Consider the following 16959-nt stretch of genomic DNA (forward strand, 5'->3'; position numbering starts at 1 on the left):
CCCTTCAGTCTTCTATCTGACCTCCGTCCTTCCCTTCAGTCTTCTATCTGACCTCCGTCCTCCCCTTCAGTCTTCTATCTGACCTCCGTCCTTCCCTTCAGTCTTCTATCTGACCATTTCCTGGTTGGAGAACGTCCAGCATCATCTAAGCGCTTTCCTCCCCAGCCTGACTGTCGCTGGCCCCGCCCCTTTACAACATTGGATTTCAGTTCTGTCAATCATCGAGGTTCAGCATCACATGTGGGCGTTACCTAGGGGGCGTGGTCTGCATGCTTAGCACCTCCCCCAGACTGATCACTAGACATGTGAATGATATAAAATACACAGTTTTTCCTCTGTTTCGTGGCAGGATAAGTTCTACAACCCCAGCATCCCCTCGCTAGGTCTGCGGAATGTCATCTACATCAACGAGACGCACACGAGGTGAGCGATTTATTCCCTGGTTATCCCCGAAAAAACCTTTCTATTCCCTTTTTTACGTTTTGTCAAATCCCAAATGGTTTTAGGGGAATCCTCAGAGCCGGGAACGCCATAGCGATTTATGCGCGCAGGATACTTCTGTCCAATCACAGGCTGGGGGAGGGGCAAGACCTGTCAGTGTAACTGAACTGCAGTAGACAAAAATCAGGTCTGTGCGGTGGGGGCAGAGCTTTGTAAATCTCAAGACTGGATGGGCAGAAATGCAAATCATGTGACACGGTAAACAGATATATATATATATGTACTGTATGTACAGTATACACACGCATACATATCTGTCATTTTTTAATACTCTGAAAATGGCTGATGGTAAGTCCATATCAAACATTACATTCAGCCTGGCTTGGTGCCAGATCTAGTCATACATCAGAAAATGTGCAATTAATATATAAAAAAAATCAAATGCTGCCCTGGTCAAAGCTTGAAGTGCTCAAATACGTCGATGAATTAGCCATGCAAAAGCAGCTGAAAATGGAATGTACTAGAAACACTGAAGGTCATTTAAAAAAAAAAGAAATAGCTTTTAGTAACATTAATTCGGACATAGAGGGCCAAAAATTGAGTTTATTTTCTTGTTTTGTAAAAAAAAGCCTCACTGCACCACATATTGGAGGTTATTTAGTATACACAATGTGAAAAAAGGAAATAAAACACGAAAGAAAAGCATACTGCAAACTGTTGTATAGATAGTAACCTACTCATAATAATAAAGACCTTGACAACCATTTAGTGGGTTGAGGGCTTTGAAGAAATATTAACTTCCATTGTGGAAAAATCACTTAAGCTTGTAATTCTGAAATAAATAAAATCAAAGGGAAAAACTACTTAAAAAAATCATCAGTTCCTTATGCATGGCTAGTGTCACTGACACATAGCCTATGCATCACTACTGAAAATATGTTGTCCTTGAGCAAATTGTTAAGTTATTTTGTAAAATACATGGGCAAGATTTTCAGCAGGCACAAAGATAGGAAAATTAGTTGTCATAGCTTTTACAGGGTATGTTATGCTAGATACAGATGGTCTCTATGAGGTTTGTATAAAAACAGGACCATGCATAAGGTAACAGTATGGCTAAAGAAATTAGTTAAACTTATTAGTGCCTGTATCTACTGTATAAAGTGTAAATGTACCTTTTGTGCAGTCTTCCTTAAGCTGGCCATACACCTATAGATTATCTGCAGATTTTCTATGGTCAGATGGAAAAAGTAGAACAGATTCCTCCATCTACGCTAAAATGTGTGGATGGAGGAATCTCCCAATGGGCCAAGCTTCAGTATCTTGCTAGTCGGCCCCGCTGGCTCTCAAAACACTTGAACCATCTGATTGGATGCAGACATTGTTCATGTATTTTGACAGCCTGTGGGGCTGACTAGCAAGATACTGAAGCTTGGCCCATTGGGTGATTCCTCCATCCACACAGTTTAGCATAGATGGAGGAATCTGTTCCACTTTTTCCATCTGAACATAGAAAATCTGCAGATATTCTATAGGTGTATGGGAGGCTTTATATGGCAACCCCAACCCCCAGCCCAACTCTCATGTATGTACTCACCTGTTTCTGATCCCAATATCATTCACTAGATCACACAGCTGTCAAATTGCTTCCAGCCAGGTCCCTGCTCTCTACACTTTCGTACATTCATATAGAGAGTTAGTCCAAAGTACAAGCTTGTAGATAGATTTCCATAGTGCTGTTAGTGTCTGTGTGTTTGTGGGTTCCTCTCATATAAGTACAATGATACAAACTAGCTCAACATATAGGTATGGGGGTACAAGTCATGTAGAGAAGTGAGTTTATGTAGAGAAGGGTGTCACAAACAGGCCAGCCCCTTTCTCACAAATATACCATGTGAATATGTAAATATAGGTTTTAGCTCCTTTCACAAATTAATTGAACACAAAGGTACTGCAGTTCTTCTATGCCAATAATTTCCTAAAACAAACCCAGATACAGCATATGGGTCCATATAAGCTTGGCATTAGCTCACAAAATTCAGGGGTGAAGGGTGACAAATTGCTCTTTGCGTTATCACAATCCTTTCTCATATAAAGATATCAAAAATATAGACAAATAACTCACTTAATACAACAAACAGTAACATATGCCCATCTGCAATTACTTTTTTTCACTGCATTGTGGGGACCCAGTTGATAGGTAAAAGTGAAGCACAGAGCTGATAAACTTGCCCCCTTTATTCCTCCAATAAAGAAATGATCAGCACCCTTTACTGAGTTCGAGCACATCCTGGTCCTCAACCGTCATCACCAGTGTGTTTTAGTCTGTTGTGGCAGAACTGGCTGTATATGACTAATATAAGCCTGTATATATGAAAAATAATGAGTTATTTATTTTATAACATGGATATCATGTGTATGGAGTTGTGCTGCTACGGGGTCTGTTGGAGGTAATAACAAAAGTGGCCTATCGCTTAGTTCAACCTTGCTCATTCAATATTAATTATTAACTTAAATTATCAGTGTTTGCTATATTGATACTTTTTTATTTTTATGTTTTAATTCCCAGCTAGAATAATAATTTTTTGTCTCCCAAAAGATACAACTAACCCAGGATGTTCTGAAGAACTCCTTTTTAAAATATACAGTACTATTGGTGATTTCTACTGGTCAAATACCAAATACTCTCCAAGCTCTCCATTAATCTTACTTGTAAATATGCCCCAGAAGCAGGAGCTTCAATCTAGATGTGACTAACATCTCTGTCTGAGAAAAACCTCCAGAACTGCCATACTAATTAAACTGAATGTGCTTTATCAAGTAGATCTTCATCTCACTTTCATTATACTTCCTTATTGCCACCCATTAGCTGGCAGTGATAAAGAGTAGGTGTAAAAGAAATATTTCTGTCTTGCTGTCTGTCCTGAGATTTTTTCCTCTTTTTTTTTTCTTCCCTAGAGGAAGAAACTGCATTAAACAAGTATCAGCGAGTAGGTCTTCAAAATCCCATTAAAACCTTCACTTTGTAAAAAATGTATTGTTTAGCACTTACTAAGCCATAGACTGATTCTAACTGCATGAACTAATGAGATCATGATTACACAATAAGCCTGAGAAACCATAGTAAAAAAATGTATCATAAAAACTTGTTATGTACTGCTCTGATATATTGTGCTATTAGGAATGAGAGTGAAAATGTGCAACAAAAGTTTTAATTTAATTGGCCAGTAAACAAGACAATACTACAAAAGAAAAGTTTTCATGTGTGAGTGCGGCAAGGCTCAAAAATGTGGCTGTTTTACTGATACAAAATATAACTCATAATTATTCAAGGTGACACGGTGTAGTAATGCAGTGTTTTTTTTATAGTGCTTTAGTAAAGTTGAACACCAGGCGGATATTAAAAAAGCACAATTTAAAGCACAGTTCGACCCTTCCTGCACCCCCAGTACTCCCACCGACCCTGAATGTTCCACCTCATTTACTTTTTACAGGTTTGTTTTATACTTTTCATATATCCTCAGACTAATCATGTGACACACATGGGGGTCTTTTCACGAAGCAGCTGAAGGAACTAGCTGTAGCTTCGGCTGATCCTTTGGCTAGCTTCGGACCCAGGACCCCTTTGGTTCCGTAGAACCGAAGGGCTGCTGTACGGGCTATTCACAATAGCCCGTACAGCTCCCGAACTTAGCAGAGCGGCTTAGTCGAGCCGAAGGCATATGCCTCGGCTTGGCTGAGTCCCGCTGAAAGCCGAAGCTGGCCGAGCGGCCGGCCATTGGCTGGCCGACAGCCTGCTTCTGACAGCTGGGCAGAGCCAGCAGTGATCTTACGGCTGGCTCCGGTCACTTGCAGAGAGATCAGCCCTGGTTACCAGCTAAAAGGGGACACTGATCTCCAGGCAGCAAACTCTGCCGGGCGCTCCGGGGGTCTCGCGCTCCCGGCCGCCTAGGAGAGATACACTGCTTTTTCTATTTTTCAGAATAGAAAAAAAACAAAACAAAACAATTTTTGCCCATAGGAATGCATTGCTAGATTCCTATTGGCTATTTAAATTTGCAATATCCAATAGTAAACTAGCATTGCACCCGCCCTCTGCTGCAGTTCTCCATCAGGTCCATCAGCAGAGGGCAGGTACAATGCTAGTTTACTATTGGCTATTGCAAATTGAAATAGCCAATAGGAATCTAGCAATGCATTCCTATGGGAACAAATAGTTTTTGTTTTTTTTCTATTCTGTCAGAATAAAGCAAAAGAAAGAAAAAGCAGTGTATCTCTCCTGGGTGGCAGGGAGACTCCCAGGGCGTTCGGGAGAGTTTTTTTTCTTTTTACGGCAGCAGAACCGCCGGCCAATAGAAAACGGTTGGGCGGAGCTAGCTGTAATTGCTAGCTCCGCACAATCGTTTTCTATTTATTTTTTTGTACTTTTTAAACTATTTTTCTGTTCTGCTCGGTTCCTCTGAGGGACCGAGCAGAACAGCCGAGCCGAATGCTGATCAGTGGCATTCGGCTATTCACTCACTGCTGTTCGGCATCTATAAGAATAGACCGAACAGCAGCGAGTAGCCTGCCGGGGGTTCGGCTTAGCCGATCCAGATGTTGGATCAGCTGAGTCGAACTCCTCCTGCACTTCAGGTCGGCTGAACATACTGAAAGAAAAAAAAATAATTAAGAAACTAGCTTCTAGTGCCCATACAAAGTACTTGAGCATTAAAATGGAGTGCTTGCTGTTCTGTGGTCTTCTTCCACTATGGAAAGGACACAGGCTGTAGTACACTTTGAGGCTAAGTTCTATAGCACCTGGTCTCATGTGTACAATGCACACATTTAACTGTGCATTTGATTGTTCTGGACCAAATAAGCAGTGACTCTAATGACCTGTATAACTCACCATTGACCCAAAATATCCATCAGCTATTCGATGCTGCTTGGCATTCTTTCTATTACAGAATAAAAAGTATGGCTCCACCCACCAACCTAAGATGCATTATATTTTATAATTCTTATACTGTTGAAGTCAGACATTACATTTCAGCTGCTACTCAGAAAGGAAGTGTTAATGGTAGAGGTTTCAGTGTTGCATGTCCGTTTCACTATAAAAAACAGAAGGAAGGCATGTTTTCATGCAATAAAATTCCGTAATATTAATAAAAAAAATATAATTGCACTTGGTACAAAGACATATTGTTACCACCTGCAAGCAGAGCATTTTGCTCCACTCCTTTAAATAGTACATGATTGCTTCTCAGATATCCTTGTTTTCCATACCATTACCAAATATAAAGTGAAATAAATCATAAGATATGTGAGACATATGTACGTAAATAAATAATGTTCCAGTTTCCTTTTTTGTTCCAAAGGCTGCCGTGTGTAGTGGGGCAGAAATTGCATGTTTATAATTCCAGCTCTGGGACAATCCATCAAGTAGTGGAAGGGAGTGAAGATCAGAGAATTACCGAAATGAATGCAGTATTTATTTGCCTGTATTTATTGATGTAGTTTTCCCTTTATTCTTTATTGCAATTATATTAAAAATTTGTGGATGTGACCTGTGGGAAAGCAAGAGCACAACGCTGCAGACTGCATGATCCAAAATGAACCCAAAACATTCACAAATACATTAATTTAGAAAAAAAGAGTTTAAATACGTAAAAGGTTTTTGTGAACTTAACTGTTTCAGAATAAGGAAAACACACAGATGTAAATTTTAACAGCACACGAATGGCCTCCAAAGTCTTCTTTTTAGAGGGCTTTTCAGAACATGTTGACCTAAATGTTTTCAGCCACAGGGGTGGCCACTACATATATCTTTTTAGGGCTTTTCAACTGGTGGATGTATGAGTAATGGTGTGTATTGATGAGCTTCGAGTTCAGGTTTGAACCAAAACTAGCCTGCTCGTAGATCGGCGAACAGCCAAAATCTCCTGCCAGATTGGGCCCTTTACCCACCTGCCTTAACCTCTAGCTAATGTGGCTGAAAACCTGTCACTACTGCCTCTAAGTGGCAAATTCCCATTGACTTGTAAACAAGTCGGCGGGGATCCTGGGTGATGTCATTAACCAAATATGGTTATGGACCATATTCTGATTATGATTGGTCAATGTTGTCACCCAGGTCCTCCAGCTGCTTTGGTGACATACAACAGCTGGAGGATACCTGTCATTTGTGATGGGCTTAGCAGAGAGACAAGATTGCCATGGCGGCAGGTCATCGATCATCACTTACAATGATTGCTGCAAGACATTATTTTTTAAATTTTATTAGGGTTTTTTAAATAAAGGACTTTTTTCATGGTGTATGGTTCAGCCCTACATCCTTCATTACCTTGTGTCCAACACTGTGCTTATGTTTTGTCTGATATCTTTTGATCATGTTAGGTTTGTCTTGGATGTTTCCCCAAATGCCTTCCATATGATCACTGTGTACCTTGAACTCTAGATAGCATTCTCTGTATAGTATTGTAAGGCTAATTTGGGGCACATTCCAAACAAATATCTATATTACAGGGTTCCTATCTGTCTACTACAATATACTCATTTGAAACCTACTGTGGTGTACTGACTAATGTTTCTATTTTTAGTTGATAAGAACTGCTCCACAATGGTTGGTGCTCCTTGTTAATTTTTATGACAGTTATTTTATAACAAATAACTGTCAGTTCCTTGCATATTTAACTAAGTATATGCCGTGCGTAACTGGAAACATACTTTGTTTTTGATGTCTGCATGTTTAGTTTATTGGGAAATTGTTTATATACTGTAATTAAGGAGGCCTATGTGGGCCTAAAAAGATGTCACCAAATAGAGTAGTCTTCATAAAATGATGGGCATGTCCTTTCTTGTGCACACATATTTAGGGGCATATACAGCACATACCTTTACAAAATACAAGTGTTCTCTGTGAACTAAGGTTGTAGGGGTAACTAGGGAACATTATATTGTGGTGGAAGGTGAAGTGAAGCTGGGGTGGCAGAGTCAGGGATACAGAGTCAAAAGTCTTCTTGGAGGACTCTTGGAGAACAAGACTAATCACTTAAAAAAGTGTAGCCTTAACAGCTGTTGTGAAATTCTGGACAAAGTGAGCTTGAGGTTGTGAAGTCCTTATTTGGCCTGAAGTTTCTGAAGAAAGTGAAACATTAAAGTATACTACTAAATCTACAGTGGGGTATTAATGATTTGTGGAATGTGCAAGGATGAATAATATAGTGCCACTTAGTAACTCTTGCTATTCATCTTACTAGCTCATTGAACGGTTTGTGTGTATTGAAGCTTTATTTTGTTCTTTATCATGCCACAGTTCTCTAGCAATCTCTACAAAACAGCTGTAAAAACTCAGTGTAAAAATCCAATTTACTTACTTGTATATTAGCTTCCTTCAGCCCTCCTTTTTCTTAGTGGTTGGCATTGTTTAATTGCTCTATTGGCAATCAGGAAAAGAGGGATAATGCCATTATGTCTATACAGACTGTTTACAAAATGTATTTTTACAAACCTTTAACCTTTAAAAGCCTATATTCCAGTCTGAACTTTTTGCAGCTGAGAGCTGTGACATGAGAGAGGGAATAATGAAGATCTTAAAACAGGCTCTACACACATGTACTGTTAGATGGGATTACAAGAGAAATAGCACTGTTTGTTTTAATTGCTTCCCCTAGTAACTCTATGGGGCGAATTTATCAAAAGTGGAGCAGACAGAATCTGGAGCAGTTGCCCATAGCAACCAATCAGTTTATCTCTTCAGTTTGTTCAGTAAAGCTTAAAAATGAAAGATAGAAGCTGATTGGTTGCTATGGGCAACTGCTCCAGATTCTGTCTGCTCCACTTTTGATAAATCCCCCTCTATGTGTTTTTACTAGGTAGTTTATATTATATAATGCTATGTATACAATTACACCAGATCCCATTATGCAAAATAACACAGGAATGCAGATAGTTGTTAGCTCTAACAAGCTTTGACTTACCTTTAGGACGTTTAAGAATATTCTGAATGTTTCCAAGACCCTAGACTAATTTTATTGCTAGCAGGCCTAGGACACAAATGTAGCAGAACTCTGTATCATCCTCTGTATTATGGTAAGTAGGTATGCTGATATATTACAGTACTAGGTATAATGACATTTGATGGTCAAGAAACACCATAGCGGAGAAGCTATATCACGCAACATCAAGTTCAAACTTATTCTACATCTGTAGTCTATTCACATCAGTTCATTTTTTTTATTTTGGCTTTCACCCTTAAATATTTTCCATCTAGCCCTTAATCAATCAGCTTCTCTTTTTATGATTTTCATTACCCTTCCAAACCTCTGATTCAGCCACATTTTTATTCCTTATTCCTGTAATTTCCAGACTTGACTGCTTCAGCTGTTATTTTCCAGGTTACACTTTTATATTTTTTGTACCAACTGCGGGATGGTTGTTAGTCGACTTAGCTAAAAGTTCTCACTTGTAGAAATGTAATAGCAAAACTGTAAGGTATTTCTAACAATGGAGACTGAAGGAAAGGTTTACTGATTTAACTACAGTTTAACCTGAAATAAGAGAAATGTTGGGGCTTATACCGATAGCTTCCTTCCATCCATACAATGTAATAACATACAAGCTGGGGTGTATATTATCGTTGCATCATAGTCCACCAATCAGGAGCTTTGGTGGAGCCCCTTCTGTCTTACCTATGCTGACCTATTTTCCGACAAAAGTATATGGGTGGTCAAACAACAGGAAAAGGTAAAGTAGAAAGTAGAACTTCCAAACAATTGCTGGGAAAACAGTTTAAATACACTTTAACTTTTATTGGCCTGATGATTAGTCATTTTGTCCAGCCAGTCTTTTCCGGCTCTGCTTTTGCCACAGTCCATAGTCAAGAAGACGACTGGATTATTATATTTATCAATGTTACAGCTTACGTATAAATAGACAGAAGTGATATTGTTAATTCACCATCCAATGAGTATGTAGTTAACACTGAAATCTTGGAACAGAGAAATAGGATTGTCACGAGCCTGTGTGGGGTATGCCAGAGGTCTATGAATCACAGGAGTGACTGAACTCAGTTTCAATTACTATGGCATGTAAAACAGTTAAGGCATATATATTTTACCTGGGAATTTAAAGTGACACTAAACACAGGAGTTAAATCTTATAAATGCATTCAAGTACCCCAACTATTAACACAAATGTAACTTATTTGGGTATCACTTGGCTGCCGATCCTCAAATCATCTCTGAATTCATACTGACATTGTCCTTCCTTCTGGAGGGTGGTTACTTTTGTATCCAATGGTTCCTGTATGTTGTAAGGTAGCCACCGTTCCAAGCTCGCTCCTGTGATGGACTACAATTTCATGTTTAGTTAGCAAATTTGTATTGAAGTTATAGTCTATCGCGGGAGTGAGCTTGGACTGGTAGCTATTTATTACACACACAGGGACCATGGAGAACAAAAGTAGCCACCCTCCAGAAGGAAGGACAGTGTCAGCACCAATTCAGAGATGATTTGAGGATCTACAGCGGAGCGATAGACAAATAAGATGCATTTTTGTTAATAATTCAGGTACTTAAATACATTTTTAAGAATTTAGTGTCACTTTAGCTATTGTCATTGCATTTCACATGAAATTGGATGCAACTTTCTATCCCTGCTATCCCATGCTCTCACATTTGGGTATATATTGCACTGGCAGGAAATAAGTTTTAAAGATCATCCAAAACTAAGTTCAAAATGAATATTTCTCATTCTGTTAAAACTGCTAGTTTTAGAACTGACATTATAGATTAGTAGCAAGTTTGAAATACAATCATTTCTTTTAATTAACATCCCTATTTATTAAACCAACCAATATAGCAGTGCTAATGGATATACTTCTGGTCTCAAGCACCAGGCGCCTTTAATAGTGAGGATATACTGAGAGACAACTGAATCAATACTCAGCAAACAATATACAATGGGACAGCAACTAAGAATCCAGTGCAAGTGTTTTGTCTGAGTGTACTGGTTCATAATAAAGTGTTTTTAGTGATTTCTTTAGTGTGTGTGTTTTTAGGAAGTCTTTTTATGCTCTCAGTAAATACCGAGGGATACTTAAATAAAAAGCCTAAGTGTTTGCCACACCGTTGAATCGGAGCTCATTTTTTTTAAACCAAAGAAGCTAAGATATTTTTTTCTATTTATTTTTATTCATTTCCATTAACCTATTTTAACCAATCCCAGGTGTATAATGGGTGTCCTGTATGTTCCAATGTTTCATTACAGGGGTTCTTTACTTCAGTTGTAAATTCACCCAATTCCCGCTTATAATTAAAAGATATAAAAAAAATGTCCTGTAGGATATAGGATTTCATGCTCTCAATCACTGCAATTGAGCTTATTCCTATTCTTTGCATATCCTTGCATAATTGCAGGAAGGCAGTGTAGGCAAAGTAGAGGGGTCTCTTTAGCTGCAAAGGCAGCATGCTGATAATTATTTTATCTCTCACACCTCTGCAATAAATCTGCACTGCTGGTCAGGAAGTGAGCTTTAAGGTGCCCACACACCTTGAGATAATCGTACGATAAATCCTGCGATTGTACGATGATCGCAAGGTGTGTGGAAGGCGTGCGACCTCTTCTACTGTAAGGTTGCACGACTTTTATCTTAGGAACATGTTCGAAAACCGTGTGTAGCGCGTTCATAAGATAAATGCCGCACGGGCCAGTGTGCACAAGCGCACACTGCCTGTTCAGCATTGCCTTCAGCGGGGCTGGCTTGCGATCAATGCAAGTACGATATGCCTTGTCCAAGTGCTCACAGATACAAGTACTGATACATTTTTGTTTAGTGTCATGTGTTTTATATGTATATAAAACAAATCATACATTAAAACGGGGGATGCACAAATCCCAGGAGCTCCGTATGCTCCTTAAAATAACAGTTGCCTCCTAACTTTTGAATTTTCCTCTAGTCTAGTCTTGGAGCTGGAAAAGTATCTGTACATGAACATGTACCGAGTACGGTACTTGGTTATATGAACATCCCTAGTTATTACTAAACATTTATAAAGGTGCCTTTATTATTATTTTGAAGATATGGGTAAAGTTCCCCTTTAAGTAGAAATCCACTGCTGCACATACCCTAGACTCATGGCCCCATTGGTCACTCTGTGGCACATGTGACACTTTTGGGACAGTTGTGCATATTGCCCAGAACATGCATAACTGTGGATCCTTCTTCACCCCTGATGTTCCCCTGTCCTACTGTTTATGAATGTGTGACATCAGATTTTAGCTAGCATGGAGGTTGTTATGCAGCTCAATGCATGCTGATAAGCTTAAGTTATAGGTTCTCAAAATGATGGGATTAGCTGCCTCCATCTTATGCGCCTGTCCATGGGAAAGCAATTTCAGTCAGCTTCTACGTATTAATTCACTTCTTTAGGTTATTAATAAAAATATTTTGAGATAAAAATGTATTTAAATTCATTAGTCATTTAGAATAACACACAATTTTAACATTTTCTGACATTTATGGTAAAAGGTACCCATACTTTTTAAAAGTATTTTACTAAAGTATATTCTCTTTAACTGGCAGCTTTTTGTAATGTGTAAAGATTTTCTAAGCTGGACATTTCTGTACTTTTGAAGATGTAAAAAATAAAGCTAAAAACATGATATACCAAGTAACTGAATGGAGAAGGTAGACCTTCAAGCAATAAATGAATAATGTGTATATGACACACATAAGAACGTACCTTGTCTGGTATATTCATCTGCTTCTCTGTGAACCAGGTCTTTCACCCGGTTTCCATAGAGCAGCCGTGAAGAATCATGATCAAAAGCTTTCAGGGTTTCGCTTGAGCTGTACGATTTTTGTGTAGGCACTCTACAGTCATCATTGTCCACCGAAGAATTTGTGTAACGTCTCTCTTTGTCTCGCCGACTCTTTGTCAGGGAACAATAAGGCCTACGTTCTTTTACATCCATATTAAGTTCATTCTGTGTCCACAAGAGTCCAGCTTACTTGGAAATCACTTCTCACACTCGATTTGTCTACACGGGAGACACAAATGTAAACAGAGATTCAATACAATGACCAAACAAAAGAACAAAAGATTATGCATGCCATATACAAACACTTAAGATGTTTTGGGTCCTTCTTAAAAATCATCATCTACTCGATCCAAAATTACATTAGACACATGCCTTGCAAGCATGACATAAAAGGAGGGTGTTAGCCTTCATTTTAGGTGGCAGAGAGCAGTGGTTAAACTGGTGTAAACCATAGCAACCTCTCAGAAATCATCTCTAAAGATTCTCACTGCTCTAATCTGATAAAGGGTAAATCAAATTGTTTGCTATGGTTTACTTTACATCCATGTCTTTTGATGCCTCAACCCATGCACACATTAGGCTACAGACAATAAAAATCAATGAACAATCAATACAAAAAAAAGTATAAAGCAACAGGTAAAGTGAGACTAGCAAATACAGGCTATAGCGACTTTATCAAAAAAGTTTACATAGAGGTTAATTTGAGGGAGTTTTTTATACAGTTTTTTATATTGCCTCTTTAGTAGCTATCTCTATGCCAGGCTCTTAAATATCTGTCATTGCTGATTGACTGTTGAAATAATATGTCAAGTGAACTAGAGAATGTATTATTTTCAGTGAAACAGAGTCTCACAGATTTGCACTGAGGTTACTGTTGTAAATCTTTTTCATAGACAGTGGCAGAGTAATGAATATACAGACAATGCCTCTTTTTAGCTAACTTGACCATATTTAAGTACATTCAAGAATACGTTTCACTTCTCAATGCAAAGTGGTCAATTAAACAAATGAATAATCACAAGCTTACATATACAGTGTACACCACTGATCTGCATCTACATCCACTCATCAGTGAATCTTTGTGTAATAAACTTTTGATCCATGATAATCACTTCACTTATGTATATGTGTTCTTTTTTAGTTGTTTGTAAGACACAATGCCTGAGGACGAGAACTAAGTATTCTTGAAAGCTGCTTGCATTGACAGAATGGAGTAATAAAGCATAATCACGGTGCATTGCTACAAAGCATGCAGCACAGCCTTGAATTGTATTGTGCAAATTTGGATGACCCCCTGTAAATATATGATTAAAAACCTTACATAAAATGCAATTTAAGAATATCTATCTATCTATCTATCTATCTATCTATCTATCTATCTATCTATCTATCTATCTATCTTTCTATCATTATAAAATGATTATAAATTCCATTTAAAGGGAATTTTATAAGTACCAGGGCATGCTAGACTGCTTGGTTGTTTTCTTGACTCTTTAAGGCTGAAAACTTATAAAAGATGCATACCGGCTATAAGAACTAATGTAGTCATACATTATGCATTTTCCTGAGGCTCTTGTTTTAAAGGAAAAATATACCCTGTTTATGAGAAGGTTTTATTGTTGTTGAAGTTAGGATTAAAACTTATGGGTATAATATTGTGCTCAGAAAAGAGGCGAGATGTGGATGAAAACCTGTGCGTTGACAACAAAGCTGCAACACAGGAATTTCATTACAACTGTGCTTGCCAAATTACTTGGATACAAGTAGGGGCAAAAATATGTGGTTGTAGAAAAAAAGGTTCTAAACAAGTATGGAATATGGAACTCGCATCCTTTCTATGAATTAGAGTCACCCCGGTGCAGCTGATTTGCCTCCCTGTGTGGCAAAACAGAGGGTTCTTTACCTTCAGCCAAGGTAAAGTGCATTTACAAGTGTATACAGTTGATTTTGCTGCTAATTTCATTGTTGGATGAACTGTAACCTGTCCCAAAACAAATCATGCCACTTGTCTGTACTCTAAGACAGTGCAAAGATCAATAATAGTGTGCAACATGCAGTAACCGATAACTGCATGCCACTGTTGATCATCTTTATTACATATCTCTTCCAAGCACAGCTGGAGTTCACTCTGCTGCAATACCCACTTCTCTTAAACACCAGACCCAGACTGTAGCCAATCAGAAGCTGATCTTAGCTCTTGATCCTAGAGGGAGCAGCAAATACCCAATCAAAGCTATTGCTAACATGTTCCCATATGCAAATTAGCATGTTATCATGCAATTAAAATGCTTTAGTTAGTAGTTCTAACAAACGTTTGCACATTTTTGTTTTCATTAAAGGCATATGGATCTTTTAAAAACAAAAAGTACACAGAAAAGTTTAGTTCCTTGTTTCATATTATTTAAAATGGAACATACCACATTTTTTACAGCATAAATAAAATGCTCAAACATGTGATGTTACTGTGCACATCTGTATTAATTGTAAAGATCAAAACACACAGTATAACATTTAACATACCAGTTTAACATAAATAACATCTATATTCGCACTGCACATTATGCAATACAAGTATTTTGTAAAGAAGGAAAAAACTGTTGTCTGGAGTCCTACCTTTAACTACAGTAGAAAAAGGAAAGTGTACAAGTTCAATATTTTTATTCATTATGGAACAAAACTTCAATTTTCTGAAATTATAAGCATTAAACTGCTATTAACTGATCTACACCAGCATTATTTAATGTGTAGAGTGAGGGTGGCCATATACAGGATGATTTTTCACACAGTTTGGCTACAATTCAACAATATACAGATGACAGTTGTATCATGCAAGAAGCCAAAATGACCATCTGTGATCAAGTGAAATAGAAAATACCAGCTAAAATTATTTTCCAATGTTGGAAATGTTCATCTGCAGACAATCATTTTGATCACTGTTACCAACCTAAAAACGAATTCACGTGCTGCAGCAAACAGAATGTTTCTGTCCATTTTATATCTGCTTTTATTGGTCAAAGTAAAGGTGGCCTCACGTGAACTGAAAAGAGGTGCAACAGATCCAGGCTGCAGACGATACACACGAGAGTGTTAAGGTGCCCACAAACCTCCCAGGCCGAATTCGCTATGTAAATGGGGAGGGGGAGAGCAGAGCTGCCTTATGGAGCTGCTTATATCATGGATGACCAATAGACTTCTTGCTCCAGCTGTTCTGATTCAGCCAAACTTGCTGGATCATGACACTGTCATATCATGCCTATCAGTAGCTTAAAACGCACTTTTCAATGTATCATACACATTATTGCAGTGAGTCTATTAAATTCATGCGGTTGTGTAAATCTGGTCATAGACAGTAGAAGGTGGTCAGATGGGCAGATACAACCTGAACTCCTCCAGGCCGACTTGACAGTGCTTCATTAAAAGTGCATGCAGTTAGATGGGATGAATGTCCATGACTATGCCTATGGAGCAGAGAACAGGAGATGAGGGGAGGTGCAAACACTTCTAGTGCTTGTTTATTGAAGGAAAGAATACCAATCAGACAAAGTTTAATAACCTCTTTAAATATTTTTGTCTTCAACAGGATAGCAGTGTTTGATGATGTCCCATAGACATGCTCTGGTGATATACAATGCATTTTTTGTGTCCTGTGGTTCAGGCGGGGTTGGATGTCATTTAACCCAGCACCTATTGGAGCTGACTTTCTGCAGGGAACAGTGATGGGGATAGGATTCAAAGCAAGAGTATTTATAGGCATGCACAGCCTGTTGCATTAGGGTGTGCACACAAAAGTACAAACACAAACTTATCTATCTATCTATCTATCTAGATATATCCATATATATCTAAATATAGATATATCTATATATAGATATATCTATATATAGATATATATACACAGTATATATATCTATATACACATATACAGTGGTACCTCGGTTCACAAACTTAATTGGTTCCACGATTCTGGTCGCGAACCGAAATGGTCACAAACGTATCACATTTTCCCATTAGGGTTCAATGTAAATCAGGTTAATCCGTTCTGACTCCTACGAACGTGGTCGCGAACCGATTTTTGGTCGCAAACAGAATCACATTTTCCCATTAGGGTTCAATGTAAATCAGGTTAATCCGTTCTGAACCATATTGAAAAAAAATTTTAACCACAAAAATATGAAACAAAGCACAGTACAGTACAGTATGAAGGGAATGAACACTAACCTTTCTTTTTACCACCATTCTTGCTCGGCAAATCCTTGTCACCTTCAATAACGCTCTGCACATTCTTGTCACCTTCATTAACGCTCTGCACATTCTTGTCACCTTCATTAACGCTCTGCACATTCTTGTCACCTTAATTAATGCTCTGCACATTTTTGTCACCTCTCTGCACTTTCTTTTTCCCACCATTCTTGCTCTGTACTTTCTTGGGAGCCATGCTGGATTGAATACAGTAATACTGTACAGTACTGTGCTACAAAGCACACAAAAAAAGCTTCACAGTAAGTGTCCACAGCCTTGTCTGCGACAGCAATCGTACAGGAAGCCACGACCATGTGTCAGAGCAGGGAAGATGGCCGCGGTCGTGTTCGTCACCCAAGGCAGAGTTCGCAAACAGAGGCAAAGTGTTGAAGAACTTCCTGGTCGCTAACCAAATTGTTCGTGAACAGAGCCATTTGTGAACCGAGGTACCACTGTATATATATATATATATATATA

General features: G+C 38.4%; 1 protein-coding gene across 1 annotated transcript in view; it reads right to left on the reverse strand.

Moving 5' to 3' along the window:
* The window catches only part of TENM3 (teneurin transmembrane protein 3), a 988875-nt gene that overhangs the window by 730981 nt on the left and 240935 nt on the right, over positions 1-16959 (reverse strand). Inside the window, exon 4 of the mRNA XM_018576225.1 lies at positions 12165-12462. Coding sequence (XP_018431727.1) covers positions 12165-12396 — 232 coding nt within the window. The 5' untranslated portion in view covers positions 12397-12462. The remainder of the gene's footprint in view (positions 1-12164; positions 12463-16959) is intronic.

This window comes from Nanorana parkeri, unplaced genomic scaffold, assembly GCF_000935625.1.
Source record: "Nanorana parkeri isolate BGI_ZX_2015 unplaced genomic scaffold, ASM93562v1 scaffold60, whole genome shotgun sequence".
NCBI classification, from domain to species: Eukaryota; Metazoa; Chordata; class Amphibia; order Anura; family Dicroglossidae; genus Nanorana; species Nanorana parkeri.